At 41.7% G+C, this 22,387-nt stretch overlaps 1 protein-coding gene across 3 annotated transcripts in view; it reads left to right on the forward strand.

Annotated features, from left to right (window-relative positions):
* tshz1 (teashirt zinc finger homeobox 1) overlaps positions 1-22,387 on the forward strand; it is a 137,787-nt gene that overhangs the window by 88,706 nt on the left and 26,694 nt on the right. Inside the window, exons 2-3 of one of the 3 annotated variants that reach the window (XM_069516639.1) lie at positions 14,939-15,108; positions 20,553-21,206. In XM_069516639.1, coding sequence (XP_069372740.1) covers positions 21,167-21,206 — 40 coding nt within the window. In that variant the 5' untranslated portion in view covers positions 14,939-15,108; positions 20,553-21,166. Of the gene's footprint in view, positions 1-14,938; positions 15,109-20,097; positions 20,377-20,552; positions 21,207-22,387 lie in introns of those variants that run through there. The other 2 variants (XM_020102006.2, XM_020102004.2) reach the window with 2 other exon arrangements.

Here is a 22,387-nt window from a genome sequence, read left to right on the forward strand (position 1 = left end):
CACACACACGCACCTTCTCTTCTTCGGTTTCTCTCTCAGGCCTGCTCACTTTGGTTTTCTAACGGAAAATATTACTTTAAATGTTTACCTCCTGCTCCATCTGGGAAAATAAAAATTGTTTTCACACATGCCTTCTACATTTTTCGAAATATCTTGGATTTGAAATCAGTCAGGCCTGTTAGCAAGCCAATTTCATCCTTAGACATGTTTCAGGCAACCTTCCACTGGCAGTGCCAATGAGAGTCAATACAGGATCATGGGGATTTTGCACAACTGCTCTATTTAAGGTTCTTTTTTAATTTTGGAAATACATTTTGAGTCAGGCAAACTCTCAGGCAACCTTTCATTGGTAATGCCAACGAGAGTCATGGTGGTTTTGTGTTGTTTTGAGGTTCCTCATCATAATTTGGAATATTGATACATTTGGATTCAGGCAAACTCATTTCCGGGTTTCTTATATTTAAGTCTGTCTTAAAACTAAATTGAATGGTGAGGCTAACTAGTGGTATTAAAAAGTCCCCCTGTTGACTCTCAACTCACTTCGACCCTTTCGACTTTGTTGTAGTGGCTGAAAACCACTTGCTGCTTTGCATGTGTGAACGCAAATGTCAGAGTGAGATGCTTCATAGTTTCCTATGACGTTTCCTGGAGACGATAAAGTCCATAGAAGTCCAGGAGATATTGATGTGTGAACACTCTGGATTCACTGTGAGCAAGTGGTGGTGCTGAAAACAAAATCACGTGATCTCCGCAGTAGAGTTAATCCATCCCTTCCTGTCTCCGTCTGTTCCCTGCTGCTCCACCTCTCGCTGAGGATTTGTTGCTGTTGTGAACGCGTCAGAGAACCTCCCGCTGTCGTGCATGTAGCTAGCCAGCCCACTGTCAAGCTAATTAAACCAATGAATGAAAAATGTAGAGAAATTTTGGTTTTATAGCAAGTCTTATTCTTTCCATGTCTTTTCCACACCTGTCATGTATTCACTGCAACTTGAGTATGTTTACTTTTTTCTTTTGAAAAGCAAAGTTAATTGAGCTTTCTTTCAAATGCCGTCATGTTCAAGTGTTGTTAAACGTTTATTCTCTTATTTGATGAAATTCATTTTTGAATTAGCTTTTTTAAGTCTAGTCAGAAGCTATAATGAATGGTTTTACAAAAGACCCCTGTTGACTCATAATCTGTTTGACGTTCTTTTTTTAAATTACGTTTTTGTGTGTATGCATCAGCATTTTATTTGTTGATCTATTTACTAATTGAATACCACTGGTTTGTAAGTTAACTGTGGGACAATTCACTGCACGAGAACAAGTCACCAAGTGTAGACGGAGCACTCGCCTCTGTTCTCCTCCTCCTCCTCCTCCTCTTCCTCCTCCTCTTCCTCCTTCTCGGCCTCGTCTGCATCCTGCACAGCCGCTGCCTATTATTTCCGTTGTGTAATTGAGATGCAGGAACATTGACAGAACTCATTTACTGCGATGGAGAAGTGTGTAATGTGGAAAGGAACACAGATTATTACATCAGCCTGCGCGCATACACACACACACACGCACACAAACATAAAAACACACACATACACCTGTTAGTGAAAGAGACTGTAATTTGGCACCATGTTTGAAGAGTCTCTTCAATTGTTCTGCAAGGATTCGTACTTGTGGTCTCATGCAGCCTGGGAGGCAGAGGTGGAAACGTGTGATTGCCTCCTGAGCTGTGTCATAGACGTGAGTGTGTTGAGGTGCTTACCATGAGGATCAAACATCTGTATGGTTGTGAGGGACCGGCTATTACAATGGGATTCCTCCATCGACTGACACTTTAAAACGTCCAAATGAACAAACAACAACAACAAAAAAAAACTAATTAAAACCAAAAGGCTTATTTCACCAGGAAATCTCTTGATTCTTCTGTTTCTCTCTCTCTAACGTCTTCCTATTCTTCCTTCATCAAGATGACAAAGAAGGTGGTTCATCCTCTTGAGACAAAGGACCTCACACACACACACACACACACACACACACACTCACACACTCAAACACACTCACACAAATACACAAGAGCGCCGGGGTCTGCTGTCATACACCTCTCATTAATTCCTACCTGTCAGCCGGCTCCCCCTACCGTATCGGCCCCCCGAAAGGTGACAGCTTTCCAATGACTGACAAAGGCTCTTTAGGTGATACAGAAGATCCCTAGCAACCGCTGGCTTCTGTAAAGTGCCCCTCAAATGTCACTTTTGCTGCGCTGAGACGTGCACATACACACACCCACACACAGTATTTTTAAAACAGAGGACTGCTCTCAAGTCTTCAACCATCTTTGACACCCGGAGCCTATGGATGTCACAGAGGCCTCAGCTCTTAAAGCTTTTAACATCCGAGAGAGATGGCGTTGTTTGACAGTGCTATTGGTGGATGCTATTGTTGTGTGTCGTTTTCCCCCCGAGTGCATCGGATTTGCTGTTTTTTTTTTCTCACCGAGACGCAGAACCAAACTTTCCCCCCGTGTCCATTCTGCCGTCAAGCGTTGAGTGGCAACGGCAAGCAATATCGGTGTCGGCTCGTTTGAGTTGAGAAAGGGTCAAGTACATAAAAATGTTGGCTTCTTGTGTTGACATCATTCCGCTGTCAAGGCTGATTCGCACGGTGCAACCTCTCCTGTTTCCAGTGTTGTGGAGATGATAATAGTCGGTAGAGGCATGTAAAATATTTGACTGAGGTGAAACTTTACACCTGAGTCCGTAAAAGTAGTACTTTTAGTTAGTGTGTGTATTATTACAGATTTTCTTATCATGCCAGTGAATGCTGGTGGTGGGACACCAGCTCAGTCAATGGTTGGAGCACTTTCTACCACCATCATCAGCACAACAACAAACGAGGGATCATCTTTTGATGAATGGTGTTTGATCCCTTCGGTAGATTTCCAGAAACTTGTGGAATCAATGCAAAGATGCACTGAAGCACATTATGACCTAAAGCCTTACAGGACATTTCATGTTAGTGCTCTGCCTGAAATAGTGTCACACTCAGTGCTGTTGTGTCTGTGGCATCGAACCATGATTACTATCTTCATCTGTTCATATGGTCGATTGTAATGTTTGGTAAACCTGACAATGTTCAGTAACTGCAGCACATGTTTGAATGGACATGAACATTTCTTTGATGAAATGTTAAAACCACAAGGCTGCATATGTTTAAATGTCAAGAGAATAGTCAACCGCTATGTGGGTATAAATGAGAAGCATCCAGTCATGAAGATTCAAATTCTAGCAAGCTAAATTTAACTCTTTGATCATAGTGTTGGGTGGAGAAGATGATGATGATGATGATGATGATGATGATGATGCAAACTGCAACAAAAGCACAAAGACAACAAACAACAAAGACTTTTGATGAGATCATATGTCCACCCAAAAACAGACCCTTACTTTTGGAGATTAATTCAGTTAAACTGACACAACAGTTTTTGTAATGGTGTAGAATGGATTAGTTATGGCCAGCCTCAGTTTCACTCTGCTCTCTGCAGTTTAATATAGAAAACGTGCGTACAGAGAAGTGAGTGAGGGAGAGAGAGAGACTGAGCTTATCAAATTAACAAGTCTTTCACACTGTGACTCAAATGAAAATCACAACAGGGTATCACTGCTCAGAGAACAGAAACCTTTGGCCTGTTGGTGCATGTTCACTTTCAACTAAATCAACTGGATGGTTTTGTAGATGGGAAAGTGTCTCTGAGTGTAGATGGAGTGATGGACACTGACTTTACTGAGTTTAAAATGTTGACATTTGTTGCACAATGTTTGTTGGTTTTTGTATTTTATATAAGGGACAATGCACATTAGTTAACACATGAATGGTTGAAGAGAAGAGAAACAAACATCTTTTCTTTCTTCTAATTTCATTAAAACGTGGATTAGCTTCTTGTACATGTGATTTGAAATGTTCCAAAAGTCACTCTGAGCATTAGGAGACAATAGATTTGAACTTTGGAACTAGGTTTAAGACGATAATGGACATTCCCACAACTTTACATTCTCTGACACCGAGGCACCTTTTAAGAATGAGGGAAATGTTTAAAATATACGGCTCAGGGTTCCCTGCAGAAATTAATTACGTAACCTATTGTAGCATCCCTCAAAAGTTCACGGTGCATGAAAAACTTTATATGCATGGCCTTCACCTTTACAGGCTCATAAAATTGTAGAGTTGAGCTTAATTTTTTTTATAATGTGACAGATAATTTATTAAGACCAGCATATGTTAATAACACTCTACATGGGAGAGACTTTAAAACAGTTGGGTTTGATGTCCACTCACAACCAGGGAAAGGTCAATAATATTTTTTAATACAGCTCTAATGATATTCATGCTCTTAAATTGGACTCGGGTAGCAGTGGTACTAATACCACTGTATTTAAAAAAAAGACTTGCATTTGTAAAATAAGTATAATTAAAGTGCATGATTTAGTGGGATAATCTGTGTGAATACACACAGAGTCTCATGCACATATTTTTGAGACACCAGCATGATGCATACATATATAAATAGATATATACTGGGCAGATAAATCATGTGTTTTGACACTTTTATAATGAAAGCTTAATTTATTTCTCTTCAAACTGCAAATGTTTCAGGAAAACCTCTGAAGTGTGAGACGAAGTATCTTTAACGTGCTGATACAGTTTGTAACACACTGGTCTGTTATGGTTTTGTGATGTTTTAAACCATATACTGAGTTCACCTGGTGGCGTGGGTGTTTCACATCATGGGGTTCAAGTCCTCCTTCAGCGGCCACGCCTTCGATTACGACCCGGTCCTTTGCTGTGTGTCATCTTCATTCATTCTGTCTCCTCGTTTCATCCAAAATATCTGACTAAGGAGAAATTTCACTCAAATCTTAGTATAATAATATTTTAATTGTTATTTGCTTTAAATTTTCAAGTTTGTATATTTGTTCTGTTTGGAAACATGACCTCATCACTGAATTTCCTTTCACCTACATCTCCACTGTGCTCTCTGTGTGAAAAACAACCTCCAGTGAATATGCAGCAACCCTTTTATAACCTGACGCTCTCTTTATGCACGTGCATCAGCTGAACTGATGAATTCAGAGCCGTGCATGTTCTGGGAGCGCGGCAGCTCTGGCAGCCCTGCCTACTACTTGATTAGGCCACTCTGACAACCCAGCAGCCTGGTAAGGTCAAGCCCTACAGAGTGTCAGGGAGGTGGGATGATGATGCATCTCTCTGATGCCTCCGTTTTTCACCTCTTGACTTTGTTGTTTTTCTCCTTTGCATCAGTGTCAACTTTCTTGCCCAACTGCCAACGACGTGTCTCCCATCAGAGCTGCACAGTCAAAGTGTTAACCCTCAGTGTGAGGCAAGAGCAATTAACCATTTCGTATTCGATGTTTGTTGTTCATCCGTTCAGAAAAATACAAAAAGAAAACAGAATGTGGTGAATTTCACTCGTACTTTGATTTGCAGTGTCATCGACTACATGTATTTATTTTATCAGTGGTGAGGTTTGTGTAGATACTTAAAGGCTGTCATAATCAAAGACTGTTGAACACTATGTGTGTTTCAGTAATTGACAGTAGTTGTTATTCATGAAAAAGTTTACAATAGAATCAATCACCTTAGGTGTTGTCATGGATTTCATTGACAGACATTTGTCAGGCAACACAAATTATTCATGTTTTGCCAGAAATCAAATATCAAACGTTTTTTAAACAGTTTGACAGAAAACTTTACACACTGAACCGCTGCACTGATACTCTTTCCAAAACTCTAGCTCAACAAAAATGACATCCAACTCCTGTAGTTAAAACTAATTCCATTTTAAAGTAGTGTCATTTATTTTTCTTCTGACTTAATAGTTTCTAACTGTACATTTTACATTAAAGAAGCAAATCAAAGTTCTCTAATTCACTGATCTAGTGCAACAGGTCATGCACTCGATCAGAATTTGTTGTGACCACTGCTGATAAGATATTTAACTTTATTTCAATTTTCAACAAAAAAAGTTGCAGCCTTACTGCACAATATTTGATTAATAAGCATCATTGTGGGATATGAGGTGTTGAATTGATTTTATTTTGCTATAAAGTGATCATAAAAAATTAACAGTTCATCACCTGTAAATAAAACCTGCAACAAATTCCACAATATACAAACAGTTTAATAAATCGTTTCATTTCCAACATTCACACACTTATATCATGTCACTCTGGATTCAAACTAAGAGCACACAGACAATGCTTGAGATATAATTGTATGTATATGTGTGATGTGCGTATAGTCTTAATAATTCACCCAGTTTGCTCCCTCAGTGTCTTTATTTCCTTGCATACACTGAATTTAAATCACAAAAACAAAGAGATGCACTCTTCTCAGGGATGATTGCATGTGGCTTGTAGGTGACAACAGCCGCTGTGATGCGGATGTGTTGCCCTGAGCCAGTGCACCGCCGGTCTGCTGCTGCTGCTCCTGCACACACGTCTCTTGTTGTTAGCTCCTAATAGCGGATGTTTCAGCTGATAATGTTGCAGACATTGCTGGAGAAGCCAAGGTCAGGGAAGTGGCTATTCTTAGCGTGACCCCACTTATAGTCTCCATTTTGTCTGAAAACAAATAGGCGTGAATCGATTCAGATCGCAGAGAAGAGAGTCGAGAGAATCTGAACTGTTTAAATAAACTCACGTTCTTATTTGTCAAATGATGTGACTCAGGACGACACAATAGGAGGCTGTTCTGCCAGATTTCTTTTTTTAAATATCCCTCTTGGTGTTGGTGTGTCTCTGCGTCAGCGTCTCTGTATAAACAACAGGGAGGGAGGGGAGAAGTGTGTGTGTGTGTGTGTGTGCATGTGCGTGTGTGCGTGTGTTTATGCTCAGGTGGTAGATACCCTAGGTAAATCATTTCAGATCCATTTATTCAGAGGCCTGTTCGCAGACGCCACTTGCGCAACGCTGCCAAGGAAGTGTCACGATGTCAGCGACTTTGTTTGCACATCTGACCCCCCCGGCTGGCGTGTGTGTGAATGTGCATGTGTTTGTATGTTCGTATATAATGTATACACACAATATATGCCGTGTCTTTATTTGTGTGTGTTTGATTCCTGATATCGTGATCCTCAGTCAAATATTCACAGAGAGAAATAAAAGCAGGGGAATCTTTTCTTTGACTTTACTGCTGTGCTGCGTTCAATGACTCCTGCTTCAAATCAAGCTTCACTAACATTGATTTAATTACTCTAATGAACAAACTGACGCTAAAACGGAGGATTCTTTGGTTCTCAAATAGCAAATTAATTTTTAAAAGCGGCCGAGATCAAATTTATGGTATTTTTAGTCTGAGTGAATTTATATATTTTTTTGATATGACAGCTGTCTTAATGTGTGTTCAAAATGAGCTCGTTTGCGTGCGTCATTTGGGCGCTGACAGTCAGTGGTGACAGTTGTAAAGTGTTCTTGAAAAAGCGCGCGACGTGGACACTCAAGGCAGCCAGACGAAAGATTTGCCGGCTGTGATGTCTGTGTGTCAAATTGCTTATCTCGCTAAGCATATGCCGGCACTTCAGAATCATAAACTTCAAACCCGCAGCCTTCAAAAGCGTCAAAACGGACTGTCTCATTCAACACATCAGTCATGTAGCCACCAGCAAAATGAGCGAGATTTCATTTGCACTCAACAAAAAGCTGCTGGAGACGTTTAAAGACACTCTTGACGACTGTTTCAATTTGGAGAGACTGTTAATGATATCGTCTCAGCTGCCTTTTCGTTTTTCTTTTTTTTCCGATAAAGATACAAGCGAATGAAAGAGAAGTACTTAGATCTGCACTTCAGCTTTGCCAATTATTAATTTGAAGACAATTAGTAAATCACTGCAGCGCCCATTACCCAGCTGTTGTCCCGGATTTCTGGATTTGTGAAGAGCGAGCCAATCCCTGGGTCAATTTATCCTGCCACTGATGACAAAACACCAAATAATGAGAAGCAGCTTCACACATAAATAAACGGTCTGTGTTTATATAGAGCTTTAGTCTTGATGACCACTCAAAGCGCTTTACACGTTTCCTCCCATGTTTGTTGTGATGTGAAAATATTTTTTTACCAATATTATTGACCTAGTGATAGAAAACCAAAAGACTAAAATATCTTTACTTGAATAACACCTGCTGTGCTTTTCTCATCCACGCCCCCCCCTTACACTACACACACACACACACACACACACACACACACACACACAATGCTGCACACGTGCAACACACCAGTCCTTGAGCTCCGAGCAAACATCCCACTTGGTTTGTACTGTTCCAAGTGGCTAAACTATTTCATTGCACTAATTGGCCAGTGTCATTCCTGACGTTTGGATAAACAGAGGAAAAGAGGGAAAGCTGAGACAAATGGCGGCTAATTAAATCGGGTGGTGTGCGTGTGTGGGCGCTCTTAATTGTGAGTGACGAAACACCCCGCTTGACAAAAGCAACAACTTCTCATCACGATGGAAACTCAACATAAAGAGAAAGAAAAACGACTTTCTTTGAATTCTTCAACATCTCCCTAATTGCTGACTGAGAGAGAAAGGGAAACAATGATTGCCCACACTTTACTTGAACCATTTTGGCAGCAGCAGCAACTTTAGGCCTTTTGTTTTAATACAGGTTAGAAGTTGTTAATGTTTTTCAATTTGAGAATTTTCATTAAAAAGTCCAGACAAAGGTGTGTAGATTTATTTATACATATAAATCTTATCTCCTGTTATTTGTGGCCTTCGCTGCTGCGGGTGATTCAATAAAACACAACTCAGATAAAAAGTGATATTAAAGAAAAGGGAAGATAAAGTGCGAGATGCAAACTCTTAAAATAAGCTGAGGTATGTCTGAACTTTGACCCGTGGGGGACATTTGTTTGCAGATGGTAGCGTGTTGGTCCACCGCATCATCCCCAGGGAGATATCTTCCTCACCATTTCTCTGCTACTCCGCAGCACCGTTTCACCTCGTGTTACATCCCCTGTCTGACTGACTCACACATCTGGACACACACACACACACACACACAGACTCACACACAATCCCTCAAACCTTCACCCAGCCCCCACCTTGCCTCTCTTGCATTTGACCACTTGTCAGGGGATGTTTATGGGCCATTGTTTGCAGTGCTGATGATCATTGTCACTGGTTGATTCCATTACCCATAGCCGTCTGATGGATGGGGCCTACCCTGACGTCCACTGATACGGGTGTCCTTGACCACTGGGGCAGACGCAGTGAGCGGAGGGGGCAGTTGGGCGGGGAGCTGTGTCTTTTATTTATTTTTTTTAAGTCACAGAGAAGATGTATCTTTGTCGATTATTGTAGAAAATTATTTCTGAAATGCTGAAGTGTGTTTGAAGTACGTTTCTGAAATGTGAGCAGCACAGAGTGACAAGATTCTACGTTTTAGATGTTAAACATCAGTGTTTCATGATGTGTCAGTGCTATGGTAAACGTTTGAGCCACTAAAATAACTTTGATCATTGTTTGGTTGAAACTACCAAGGAGACCTTTGTTGTCATGGTAACCAAACTAATTATGTCAGGTAACAATCATGTTGACAGGCAGCGGGAAATAGGAAACCAACAATTGCCCCCTACGTGTGACAGTTTGGTCTTTTGAGTTTGTTGCTTAGTAACGTGACACCTTACTTCCTACCTGGTTCCCGACAGACAATAGTCATAATTACTTTGACCACTAGAGGGCTGCGTCTTGAACGAGATCATATGACGTTGTCTGAGTGATTTTGTCAATTCACAACAACAGGAAAACGTCTGCAACATTCAGGCGAGAGGTTGCGTCTGGGTAGAGCATGCAGGAGGCAGGACGTAACATAAAGTCTGCTGCGGAATTCGCACTCCGATACTTACTTACATATTCTGCGGCCTCACCTCTTTTACATCCTGAGATATTTGTATTTTCAGTACTCAGCGTTTCGTCTGTCCCATTTTGGAAATGTAATTGACTCGCCCACTGTGAATTGAAGTCATACATGGGCTCACTGTGACACTTTACTCTGGGGTAAATGTCCAGACTTCAGTGCATGTCTGAAAGCAGCTCTACAAGCAGAGAAAAACAGCAAGAACACAAGTACAAGAATTTGATATAAGAGGTTTATTTAAGTATAAGTGGCTTAATCAAAAGAAGAACTAGATTAATTCATGGCAGCGGCACATCCTGGAGGTGGGTAGGGGAATGACGTTCGTCTAAAAATTCCTGTTGTGACTACAAGTCGATATTGTACTTGTACATATTTACATGGATTCAAACATTTTAATGATACACTTAAACATATTATAGATATTATGTATAAATATAAATTATAATAACATATAATTAGATCATAAGAAAGTATAATCTGGTCGTAGTAACATTTCCTGCAGTTTAGTTGGAAAGAAAATGAATTCTTATCTATTGATTTAAATCTGTTTGCACATATAATTTAATACCACAATTCCCACAGATAACCAGGCTGAGGCTATGTGCAGTCCATTTCACTTCTCTCATAACGTTGTGTGCTGTGCCCTGCAGGCTAATAGGAAAAATATTATACAGAAAACTGCATGAACTTTGTTGTTGAATTAATCCAGCACATTAATGCAAACTGTATTCATTGCCAAGTTAATTGAAACACAAAAGCTGTTATGTTGTATACTTGAAGCTTGTACTTGAACACATCAATTCAGACAAACCTCTTTAAAGAGACTGTAGATACAGAGAATGACAAGAGACACTGATGAGCACTAAAGCTGTTGATCAGGTTTTAAACCTCTTAATTCATAGGAAATAACTTGGTTAAGTGTAAACACAATGGCTTTCGTCTGGTTTTAATCACATTGTCACTATACCTTTCAACTCGAGCGGCACTGAGGGTTTTCTCCGTCGTCCGGCCTCCTGCCGTGCTTGAGTGTCACAACATTATTTAAACATTTCTCCACCATCTCATTTAAACCGGCGCTCCAGTCCCGGCCCACTGAAACAGATGAGCCTGAAGTCGAGGAATCATTCAGGAGTCACATATCACAGGCAGACAACGGCGGTTTACCGATGGGAGGAGAAGGGCTCGGATTTAACCAGGCTGAGGCCGCAATGTGGGTGTCATTGAGGGATTGGCGACAGTGGATGAAGCAGTGTTGATAGCTAAAACATTTACCGCGGATCCGACCGTCGTAATTTTTCACAGAGCGCAGGCATCATTGATCAGGATGATATCTGGCACAGGGGGACGTGTAGTTAAAGGCACATGTTTAACAAGCTTCTCCGGCATTTCCCAAAAAAAAGTCACATAAAGACTTTCCATTATTACTCTGAACAAAGACAGAGCCATTTTCTATCCCTCAGATCTCTTTTGTCGACGCAGCCTCACTGGGCAGATTAGGAAACAGCCTCCTGGATCAGACAAAATAACTCTCCCAGATCGAGACAAGGCCACATTCTGCTCTCTGATGCAGAAATTAGCTCCACTTTGCTAAAACGTCTAAACGCTAGTTGGGCTGAACCATTTCTATCATAACTATCAGCTGGATGTTGTTCTCCTTGCTCCAGTAAGACAATGCCAGAGAACACAAAAAAAACAAGATCACCCGAGTCTCCAATAAAACTAACATTAATATCATAGCAATATGCAAAGCTATGCTAATTTTATGCACACTGTCAACCTGCGTATTGGCCATTCCTCGTTCATTTCAAAAGATACGACTGCAATTAGACGACAGTTGATTGAAATCATTTGCTTTTTATGATTCTGTTACTTTCCCGAGCTGACAGGGCGTCGTGCAATTCGGTGACAGTATATTTCCACAGCATGGGGAGATTAACTGCTATTATTGACCCCGACGCAAACCAACTGGTAATACATTTCAAACAAACTACTCACTGTGTCTGATTTGCATGTGGTGTGTCATTTACCATATTCCCTGATTACCTAATGATATACGCTTTAATATAACACGCCGAGCGCTTTCAAAGCAACGCCGCACCTTAACAGTGACTTAACACGTCTGAGACGGAGAAGAATTGGAATGATAGTTTAAGGGCTGCAGGGAGAAAGAGAAGTCTTATCAGTTAAGACTTGCTTTGTATATAGGATTTTTTTTCCTCCTCTCCTTGGAAAGCAGGGGTGCAGTTGATGAATTCTTAAGCAGATCTCGCTGATAATTGTATTTCATAACTGTCATGTGGAGAGGGACTGTCCGCTGAGAAGCTATTTGTGTCACTGAATCTCTCTCTCTCTCTCTGTCTCCATCTCCCTCTCCGTCTCTCTCTCTCTCTCTCTCTCAGCCTCTTCAATAAAACTCAAATCACGACAGAGATTGTTAAGTCTACCCCCAAGATTATTAAATCCAAATGCAGAATTTATGGATGACACTTCATAACAATTAATCTGAGATGCTTGATTAATAAAGTTCGCTCACCTCCCCACCCTCACCCCCCGCCCCCGCTCTTCTTCTGCCTTCACCCTCCCCATCACTGAAGTTGTCCCTTTTGAGTGGGATGGAGGGAGGAGGGGAACAGACGTACGGGTGGCAGGATGGTTGTCAGGGACGACATGAGTGTCATTCTTTTTGATTAATGGAGCATGGTGACCCCGCCCCTAACCCTCCTTCTTTCCCAGCATGCCCACTCTCACCTCTGCAAAGCACCCCCCACCCCCACCCCACCCAAATAACAGGTAAAAATAGATGTGGGCCAAGTTATGCTCTATGATTCAAGCTAGACAAGATGTGATTGGAGGAAGAGCTGGGAAAGGAAGGAAGGAATAGTTGAAGGAAGGAAGAAAGGAAGGTAGCTAGACACAAAGCAAGGAAGGAAAGAAGGGAAAGGAAGGAAGGAAGATGTGGAAAACAAACAAACATGGAAAGAAAGGAAGGAAAAATAGACAGAAAGAACAAATTGGAAATAGGAAGAAAAAAGTAGTCAGATGACATGGAAGAAAGGCTTCCACAAAAAAATGAAAGAAATGAGAAAAACAGAGAGAAATTAGTGAAGGAAAACTAAAGCTAGCAAAATAAATGGAAGTGGAGAAACGAGGAGGGTTAGACTGGAGCAGGAAGGAGAAAAAGAGGAGGCAGATTTTTGGAGAATGTCACCTACCTAACCTTGTCACCATGTTAAGTCAGCTGTGATTAATTAGTTGAGTGAGACTGAGCAATTAGGTCACGAGTTGGTGTGTGCGAGTACGAACGTGTGCGTCATGTCTGTGTGTCTTCATGCACAACTTCTTTTTTTTTTTTTTCCCCGATCGAGATCTTTTCATTAACAAAGAAGATTTTTTTTATTATTATCTGCATCCCCTGTCTTCACCACAAGGACACAGATCAAGAACAACTCATCGAGACCAGAGGACAAAAAGATAAGAAGCAGTAAATAATTATATTGATAATTATCGCTTAATTTACAAGTTGAGCAGTTGGTAAAACATGGAAAAGGGAGAATAAACAACAAAACAGGAATAAATGGAGATACAATATAAGCTAAAAAGGTACTTTCAAAATTGATCTTTTCAGGGAATATCACATCTTGATTTCAGTGTCTGTGACTCCTTCCACAAGTTTTGATCATATATTGTCCTGAGACTCACAATAAATAGTGATCATTCTGGTCATAAAGATGGGCTAAGAATGTGGAATCACACCGGTCACACGTGCACAATCTACCTTTTCCCCGACGAAGCTGATGCACAATTTATACCGACACAGCTACATGTATCATACAGATTGAGGTTGACAAAGTTGTGTTTTTAATTCTAGCACAAGTTTTTTTTGAATGCACACTCACTCTGTTTTGCTTTTTATTTTTATATCGTGATTATACGTCAAAATCCCAACGTGTGAAATGATCCTACGTTTACAGTTTTTGCTTAGTTTTTGGTAAATAAAACTAAGGGGCTCTGTGCATTATCACAGAAATAGCTCCAGATTAATTTGAAAGACTGTGAGGATAAGAAACCCTCAGACAAATCCTTGAACCAGTAAAGGCTTACAAAAGATCATATTTAACAATGATGGCTATATATTTTCCTTTTTGCAATTAAAGAGTCCCTCTGTGTAATTTAATGCTTCTTTTCAAGTGTCGGGTCCCCGGAGACTTGGCCTGTAGCTATGCCATCGCTCTTGGTGATTATCATTAATGAATGTCGGCGAGGACCATCCCTCAACGTGACTAGGGAGGAAACACAAGCCCTAATTAAAGGTTCCTATTCATAAATATATGCCTCAAACTACACGGATCGGGCGGCGCTGTGCACACAAGTCATTTTAATGTCAGAAAAGCACCTTTTTAAGAGCATTTTCTTCCCTTAATGTACAGCGCACCAGCGGCGGTGACAGATTTTCGCAGCCAAAGCCCGCAGCGAGGGATCTGAGCAATTTGAAATTCGCTGATTTAAATTTAGGAGTAAAGCTGAAGATTAGGATGCTCTAATTTGACACACAAGAGGACAGATGACACAAAAAGAACCTCGACTCCTCAGTGTGCTCTCACCGTCAAACTGAGCATTAAGATCCAGTTTTTTGCGTGTTATCCTCCAGAGACTGTTGTGTTTTATCGCAAAAAGGTTATAAGGAGCGTTTTGTGCTGGGAGGTTGTATTGTGCCCTGTGTTCCTCCATCTGAGACATTGAAATATTTAGTTAACAGATCACAGGATTACACCCAGGAAGAAAATAATCCTCCTTGCATGTGTTCTCTTGTAAAAACTCATTTTAATCATTTTAATTGCTCCAAAATGCAGAGTGACAACAGCTCTCACAAACCCTAGTGGCTGCATTGTCACATCACTTTCCCAGACAAAGCTATTGGTAATTGTTGTGTGAAGACGATAATGTTAACATCGAGGATAATATTGAGTCTGTCTGAATATTTAACTTTTTTTTTCCATTCTTTCTCCTTTTTTTCTCTCCACCAGGCCTCGGAAAGAAAGTCTTGTCGGGGGAGAAAAGTGCTGGCTGAGACAAACATTTGGCTGTTTCTCTTTCCTCCTTAATGGCTGAAAAATGCTAATTGGAGTGCACGTGTCAAAGAAAACAAAAGGCCCGGGAGGAGGAGAGGGAACGAGCATGCATGTCAGGGAGGCAGGTATTTTCTGAAATGTGAAATATGACACTTCATTCGGCAGATTTTGGCGAGGATTTCTTTTTTTTTTTTCGCAAGGTTGCTCCAGGAGGCAGGGAATCTCTGTGTCACACGATTTGTCTCAAAGTGCAGATAAAGTTTCCTCCTGTTCTTGTGCGTAACAGGGCTCATGTTTAAAAGACACACAGTAAATATATCCTGCTGAACAACAGTTTCATAGTTTGTGTAAACAAGCTGAAGTGGCCTCCTCTTCCCTTCAGCTCTGAGCCTCCTCGTCGCTATAAAACAACACCTCCAATCCCTCCGAGACTCCAGTCCTTTCATAAACTTGCATCTGTCACCGCTGCGCAGCATTTCACCACATCCTTCGTCCAAACTGACAAAATCACACACACAAAAAAAGCTCATGCGTGGTGGGGATTACAAACCTTTAATTGCATTGTCAAAACTACAGCAACACATCGTTTTTTTTTTACACATTAAACAAGTCGTGGAAAAGTAAATCTCTATAAAATATCAAAACCTCTCTGTCTCCCTCTCTCTCTTCCTCCATACTCACACTTTGGCATTTTAATTATGCAGTCTTATCTGATAGATGTGGAGATATAGCTCATGTCAAAGTTAGAGCCTCTTCTTTATTAATTCTTTATTATATATTCTTATATTCAGCCTGTCAATGAGTGTGTGGAATCTGATAGGACCCATCATTGATTGAAGATTAGTCAAGATTATGAGCAGAGGAATTATCATAAGCTGTGAGCCTTCGTCATTCCAAATGTTCACTTATTTGAATGACACTATGGAGAGAATATTCCTCTTTATTTCATGTGCCGCGGATAAGTAAAGGCGTCCGGTGCTGCTGTGGCAGATCTTTATACTCTTCTTCATCTTTCGGCTGCTCCCTTTTCGGGGTCGCCACAGCCGATCCTCTGCCAATATATCCACTACCCCTCCTATTTGTGATCCGCATGTTTGTTTTGGCGCAAGTTTTACGCCGGATGCCCTTCCTGACACAACCCTCACCATTTATCCAGGCTTGGGACCGGCACTAGAACTACCCAAAAGAGTATCCCTAGTGGCTGGTTTGTGGCAGATCTTTATACAAATAACATTAAATATATAAAAGAAAAAGAGTTTTTCAAAAGTTATATTTCAGAAACCTGCAAAAACACATGCTGAACACCACAAACTCCTGATGCTGAATTTGTGTGGGGCACTGCTCATACACTTTCACACCAGAAGAGCCTAAATGTTTTGACATCAGAGGTTTATGGCTGCAAAATGGTTCGGCTGGTTCGCCACAGGCCAAAAAATATGCAACGCAGCATTAATTATTTATGAGTGTGAAGAGGAAGGCATTAAATTCCTGGCTTGGGTCAGTATGATCTTTGTCAATATAATATATATATCCCAAAATATCTGAACTGAAATGAAAATTAGACATGCTAAAAAGAATTAACTCCTGAGGGCAAAGCATAAATACTGTAAATCTGACCAAAGAATTATATTTATACATTGATCTTTATGGGTTGTTGTTGGTCAAACTCACTTAGAGTTGTTTATCAAACAACAATAGAAATGAAATAAACTCTGCTACAGTGTGGGGCTGTGTCTCAGGATTTAAGTGTTCATATAAAAAAAATATATGCTCATGTTAGTGGATCATGTGACGCTCTCTGTGGCAGTGACGATGAGGAGGAGAGGGAAAGTCATGAAGGTGTTGAAGGATTGAAGACCAAAAACAAAGTGAAAAAGAAACAAACGCTGGTGGTTGTTTCAGTTCTTTTTTTTCAAGCTACATAGTTTTAGTTTGTTAACACATCATCACAAAATCTAAACCCACTGACGTCGAGGCAGGACTATTTTTCTTTTATTTCCAAACTTCTTTTCAGATTTTAAAAAATAATTTCCAGAATTGTTTGGTAACTAACCATAAAAGTTCCAAAAGCAGATATAGTAAATTAAGTTAAATAATAAAAATGATAAAAATCTATAAAGCTCAGTTGGAATTGCAATCTTCACAAATGTTGACAAAAAAAGGTTTTCCTGTTATATTATTAATAAAAGTTTGTGTTAGTCTTGCAGATTATTCCTAATATTTTTATTCTTATGGGAAACATACAATATTATTGAACATGTAGAGTATTTACATGTTCAAAAAAACAGTGTCATTATTTGCTCATGTGAGTTTGGGTCCCTCACCTGATCTGACAACCTGCGAGACTCCTTCGCTTTATGATGCCGCAGCTCCTCTTCGGATGGCTGCTCTCACGTCAGACCTAGAAAAAAAGAGAGACAGTAGAAAGTAGAGAATAATGTATGTAAATATACATGCATGTTCTCACTGGCTCTGAGGGAGAAGAGGAGGAAACACGCTGACATGTCATGATGCTGTCACCGTGCCACAGTTACGTGGAAGAGGGGCTTCATGTGTACAAGTTTCTGGGGGGGGGGGGGGGGGTTGGTGGTGGGAAACAACTGTTTGTGTGTTCAGCTTTTGTCGTATGTGCACATGGACACGGGCGGTCGCATCACAGGAAGTGTAACAACTGTAGAAAGCAATTTAGATCATGATGTTCTGATCACAAATGCCTGACTGTGTGTGTGTGTGTGTGGAAATAGAATCATGTTTGAATCCATTGTACATATAGTGGGTACATTAAGGAGTGAATTCACAAACAGTTTATTGTTCATCTCACTGGCAAGAATTTAATTTTCAGTCCTCAGGTGATATGAAATGTTTCTGTGACAAAATCCCAACATTTGACAATGTGTGTCTCTAATAATTCAGCCTTAAAGTTACAAATACACCTACACAACAACAACGTAAATGGTTTTGCTTTTATTGTATAAATGTCAGTGAGATAAAAAAGAAACACACAAAGAGATCAGATGTAATAGAAACTTCTGTAATAACAGACTCTGGAGCGTGCGTCCTGCTTATACACAGACATTTCGATGCAGAGGTGGTTATTACCCCTGCCTCTTGAACCACATGTCCCCCCCTGCTGGCCTGGGATCAGACCCTGCACAAGCTGCTCTGCTGTGATTCCACTCTGGTCTCTCTGCTGCTTACAAACCTTTACAACAGCCTTTGTCACGTAACACCACAAAATATAAAATCCTACATCACCTATAGTTAAGTTTGTGTTATTTTATTTTGATAGAGGAGGGTGGGTTTATTTTATTCTTCATATTTTGTCATTGACTTTGACATTTTACCAAATAAAGATCATAATTCCATCAGTGCTGAAGGTTGAATACCACAGTATGATAATTATTTAAATAAAGTCAGATTTATACTGAGTTTAGCTTATGTACTTTAGACTGGTAAAATGGTTCTGTAATACAGTAAACATTTAGTATACTGTTTAAAAAATGTATTGTAATTATAGGAACTATTTTTACGAAGTCACTCAGAATATATATACGTATGATATATATGATGATGATGTTTTGTAAAACTGGATGAAGCTTGTAGAAAGGCGCAGCCCTCCTGTTTGTGTGTCTGTCTGGAAATTGTGGTGACGTAGGTCTGCTCCATCAATCAGCAGCCAGGTCGCTTTTGACAGACAGGGACAGACAGATGTTGGGGCGGTACCTTGTATTTCTTTTACCATATAATAAGCGACCTCAGACACGCTGCGTTCGGAGATTAACACTTTGGCACCGCGCGTAAAGACGCAGGAATCCTCCGAGAGGCTTATTTGTGTGCGTAAAGAGACGGGGACAACACGGCCGCTGCTTTTGGTTTGTGACTGAAAATGTGAGGGAAGGAAATGTTAGAAACTCACCAGAGGTAGTTGAAGTGGGCCCGTGTGACGGTTCGCACCAAAGTTGTGTAGTAATCCAGTTCCTTGTAAATGATCCGCTCCAAAGCTTTAGCAGCAGCCAGGACTGGAGCCTCTGGGGCTGAATGAGTCCGGTGTCCGGCTGCAGGCGCAGGGAAAAGGCGCATCCAGTCTGATCTGAGCCATCCAAGTTCGGGGTTGTGATTATCACCACACCCTCTGTTAACCAGTAAAAAAAAAACCAAGCCTGAGAGTTTCTCCTTCTCTCCTCTCCACCGTCCTCCAGAGCAGCTTCTGCACATCATTTAAGATAACATTGGCCCAGTTGTGTGCCCTTTATAAACACTTTATGGAGGATAATAGTTATAGGACGCAGTGTAGGCTATTAATGGAGCCTCTTGTAGATTCAGAGCCCCTCCCCTTCACCACAAGCCTTAGTAAAAAGGTGTAACAAATCGATCCGCAGCCTCTATTGTCCCGCTAAAGAGGCCACTGCAAATATCCACAAACTTTAAGACAAAGCTGCAAATTCAACTCCATCGAATGTGTTTTATTCTTAAACATCATTTACCTGGGGGGGAAGAGAGAAGTTGTTTATACTTCTTGGCTGCAGCTTTTTTTTTTAATACACGTTTCCTCCCAGAGTCTTGCTCTGCGCTCGAATTACTGGTGATTGATGTTTCGGGGTCTAATCCAAATAATCAGCCAGGGCCTGATCTGTCTGTGCTTGTAGCAAAGATTATCCTGCTTGTGTGGGATCTACGAAGTCTAATAGGTTTATAGGTGATTCTAGATCGTCTTTGTTTTTGTTTGTGTGTAAATTAAACGAGGACAGTGACAAAGCCTGCCTTAAAGAACGCACAGTTTATTTTACTGTGCGCAAGAATTCCAGCAGCAGTCACTATTATATCAAATCTCTCCCTCACACACACATCAACTTTTTGGAGTCACCTCTCATTCCATGTTTTGTTTTGTTTTTTTTACCAATCGTCCTCTCCTGTGTCCACGACCAGGACGCGCGTCTGTAGCCCCCACACTGTTGGCTCCGTGCGCAGAGGGTGGGGTGGGGGGGGGGACAGGAAGGCGTTGAAATGAAAGCCATCCCAGTGAACAATTAGAGCAGCGGATTGACAGGTGGGCTCTGACTGTCAGGGTGACGCTTGTGGAGGGGTGGAGTAAAGGAGAGGCCGGAAAGGCAGCTGGATGTGTCTGTCTATCAGTGGGAGCTGTCTGGATGCGCCGCGCATCACCGAACGTGCGCACGTTTCCACTGCGGAGAATATCCGGAGCATGCTTTTTTTTTTTTAAAGAAGAGAATAAACAGTAACAAATTAAAAAAAGGAAATAATAAGAACAACAGAAGAAGAAGGAGGAAGAACTGTGTGGAGCTCGGAGGGCGCGTCTGCTCCTCGTGTCTTCTCATGACTTTCTGAGAAATTCGTCAAGTGTCCGTGTTGACAATCGGGCGGACAGCGAATATGTGAGTATTTCATTATCCAGGGGTGTTTTCACGGAGACGGGGTGGATGAAGGGGTGGGGGGGGGGGGGTTCTCCGCAAACACACACACTCACGCAGACACACACACACACTTGACTGATTGACACACACGCAGCTCCACTAACGTGTCACTCTTTCCTCTCTTTTCCTCCCTGAAGCGGTCGGATACCCGGAGCGGGCACCGTGTCGGACGCGCAGCCAGAGAAAAACGCACCGCGGCGCAGTTTGGACTCCACCACCGAGCGAGTTAAAGGAAAAGAGGAAGCTCCGTTTGTCTCCACGTTTGCTGCGAACAGAGGTATGAAAAATAGTCCGGTGAGGGGTGGCACACGCATTTTTGATGGGATCGCGGTGAAGGAAGCTCCGGCAGCTGTCCATATCCCTCCTCGGTAGACTGAGATCCGCACGGAGCTTTTTTAACATTTTTTGCAGCCTGCGATGAGTTTCTGGATCGGCAGAAGTTAAAGGACGAGCCCGTTTACAGCTGAATCCATTGCTATCTTCATTTTTTATTTGTCTCGCCGGACGCACCGATTCTCAAATGACCAGAGACGCATAGAGATTAAACCCTCGCCTAAAAGAGACGAGCAGAGACTTCTTCACCCTGCGAGGGATCTACTCCGTCGTCAGCCACTCGTCCAGCTCAAGAACCGAAGGAGAAAAGAGAAACGTTTCTGGCTTTGATTTCCTCCCGTCGCACCGGTTTCCTCTGCAGCTCGTCCCGCTAATCTGATCTCTGCATGAAAAGTCAAGCGGAAAGTCTTGCAGCAGCATGCCGAGGAGAAAGCAGCAAGCGCCGCGGCGGTCAGTAGGTAAGCCCCGGCTCTGCAAACAAACACACCCCTCCTGGAAACACACACACTTTATTTATCCCCCCCACACACGTAGAATAAACAACCAGGAATGTGCACACAAGTTTACGCAGCAGTGTACATAAAGAGGCCAGATGAAGGACACAAGATAATAGGACAACACATCCCTAAAGTCTGAGTGTGTGTTGAGTTTAGTTCACTGACTTGTGATTCATTTCACTATGGGTCATAATAGGGCAAATTTATTCCCACTAATCAAGTAAGGCATGTTTGATTGGCAACAGTATTGTTTCATTTACGCAGGCATGCGCCTCGGTGCCAAATGTGCCATGGTGTGAAATGAAAGCGCTCAGCTGCACTCTTGAGTTGCAACGCTTTTAAGCCGTTCCTCCACTTCTAGGTTGCCAGCATCCAAGTTCTCCAAACAAAGCTCATCTTATCTCGCTTTTACAGGCGAACGTGTCTGATGTGTTTGGTGCCAGTAGAAAGAGAAAACACAAGAGAAAAGAAGAAGGGAGAGAGGAGGCACATTCTCAGCTCGTGTTCCGCTCCGGGATTGCCACCCTTGATTTGATGCTTGATTGATCGCCTGTCATGCGACTTCTTTTGATCTATTCATTCCTGATAAACATCAGTAAATCATTCGCCACAGAGACACGCATGCGCCCCGGCAGCCGGACTCCCTCAAAGGGTAACTTCTTGCCCCCGCCGAGGAGCAGAGAAAAGACAAATTGAAAGAAAAGTTCTCAAGCGGGATAAATAGTTTGCGATTAATACCCGAGGGGGGAGGGAACACGGGAGGGAGGGGAGGAGAGGGGGGTGCTGGGGCGTAGCGAGATCACAGGGAAGCGTCCCACACAGGAATGGCCCTAAAACACTGCAGGGTGAAGCGAGGAGGGCTACCTCTTAATGGTCACTTCAAAAACTCCTGACCTGACCTCTGTTCAGGTCTGAGAGGCACCAAGCTGTGTGAAGCTGTCATACACGGTGAAGACACAGAAAAGTTATATGCAGATTACACCAAGTTGAGCATGCAGTGATAAATAAGGAGACAGTGTTTGTAAAATCACTACTGGGCACCATGAAAGTCACCATATAGGTAGATGATTGACACCAGGTTTAGTTAAAGGCAAGTTTAGTGTAAGAATCTTGCCAATAATCAAAACCCTATTGTTTTCAAA

This window comes from Paralichthys olivaceus, chromosome 20, assembly GCF_024713975.1.
Source record: "Paralichthys olivaceus isolate ysfri-2021 chromosome 20, ASM2471397v2, whole genome shotgun sequence".
NCBI lineage: Eukaryota > Metazoa > Chordata > Actinopteri > Pleuronectiformes > Paralichthyidae > Paralichthys > Paralichthys olivaceus.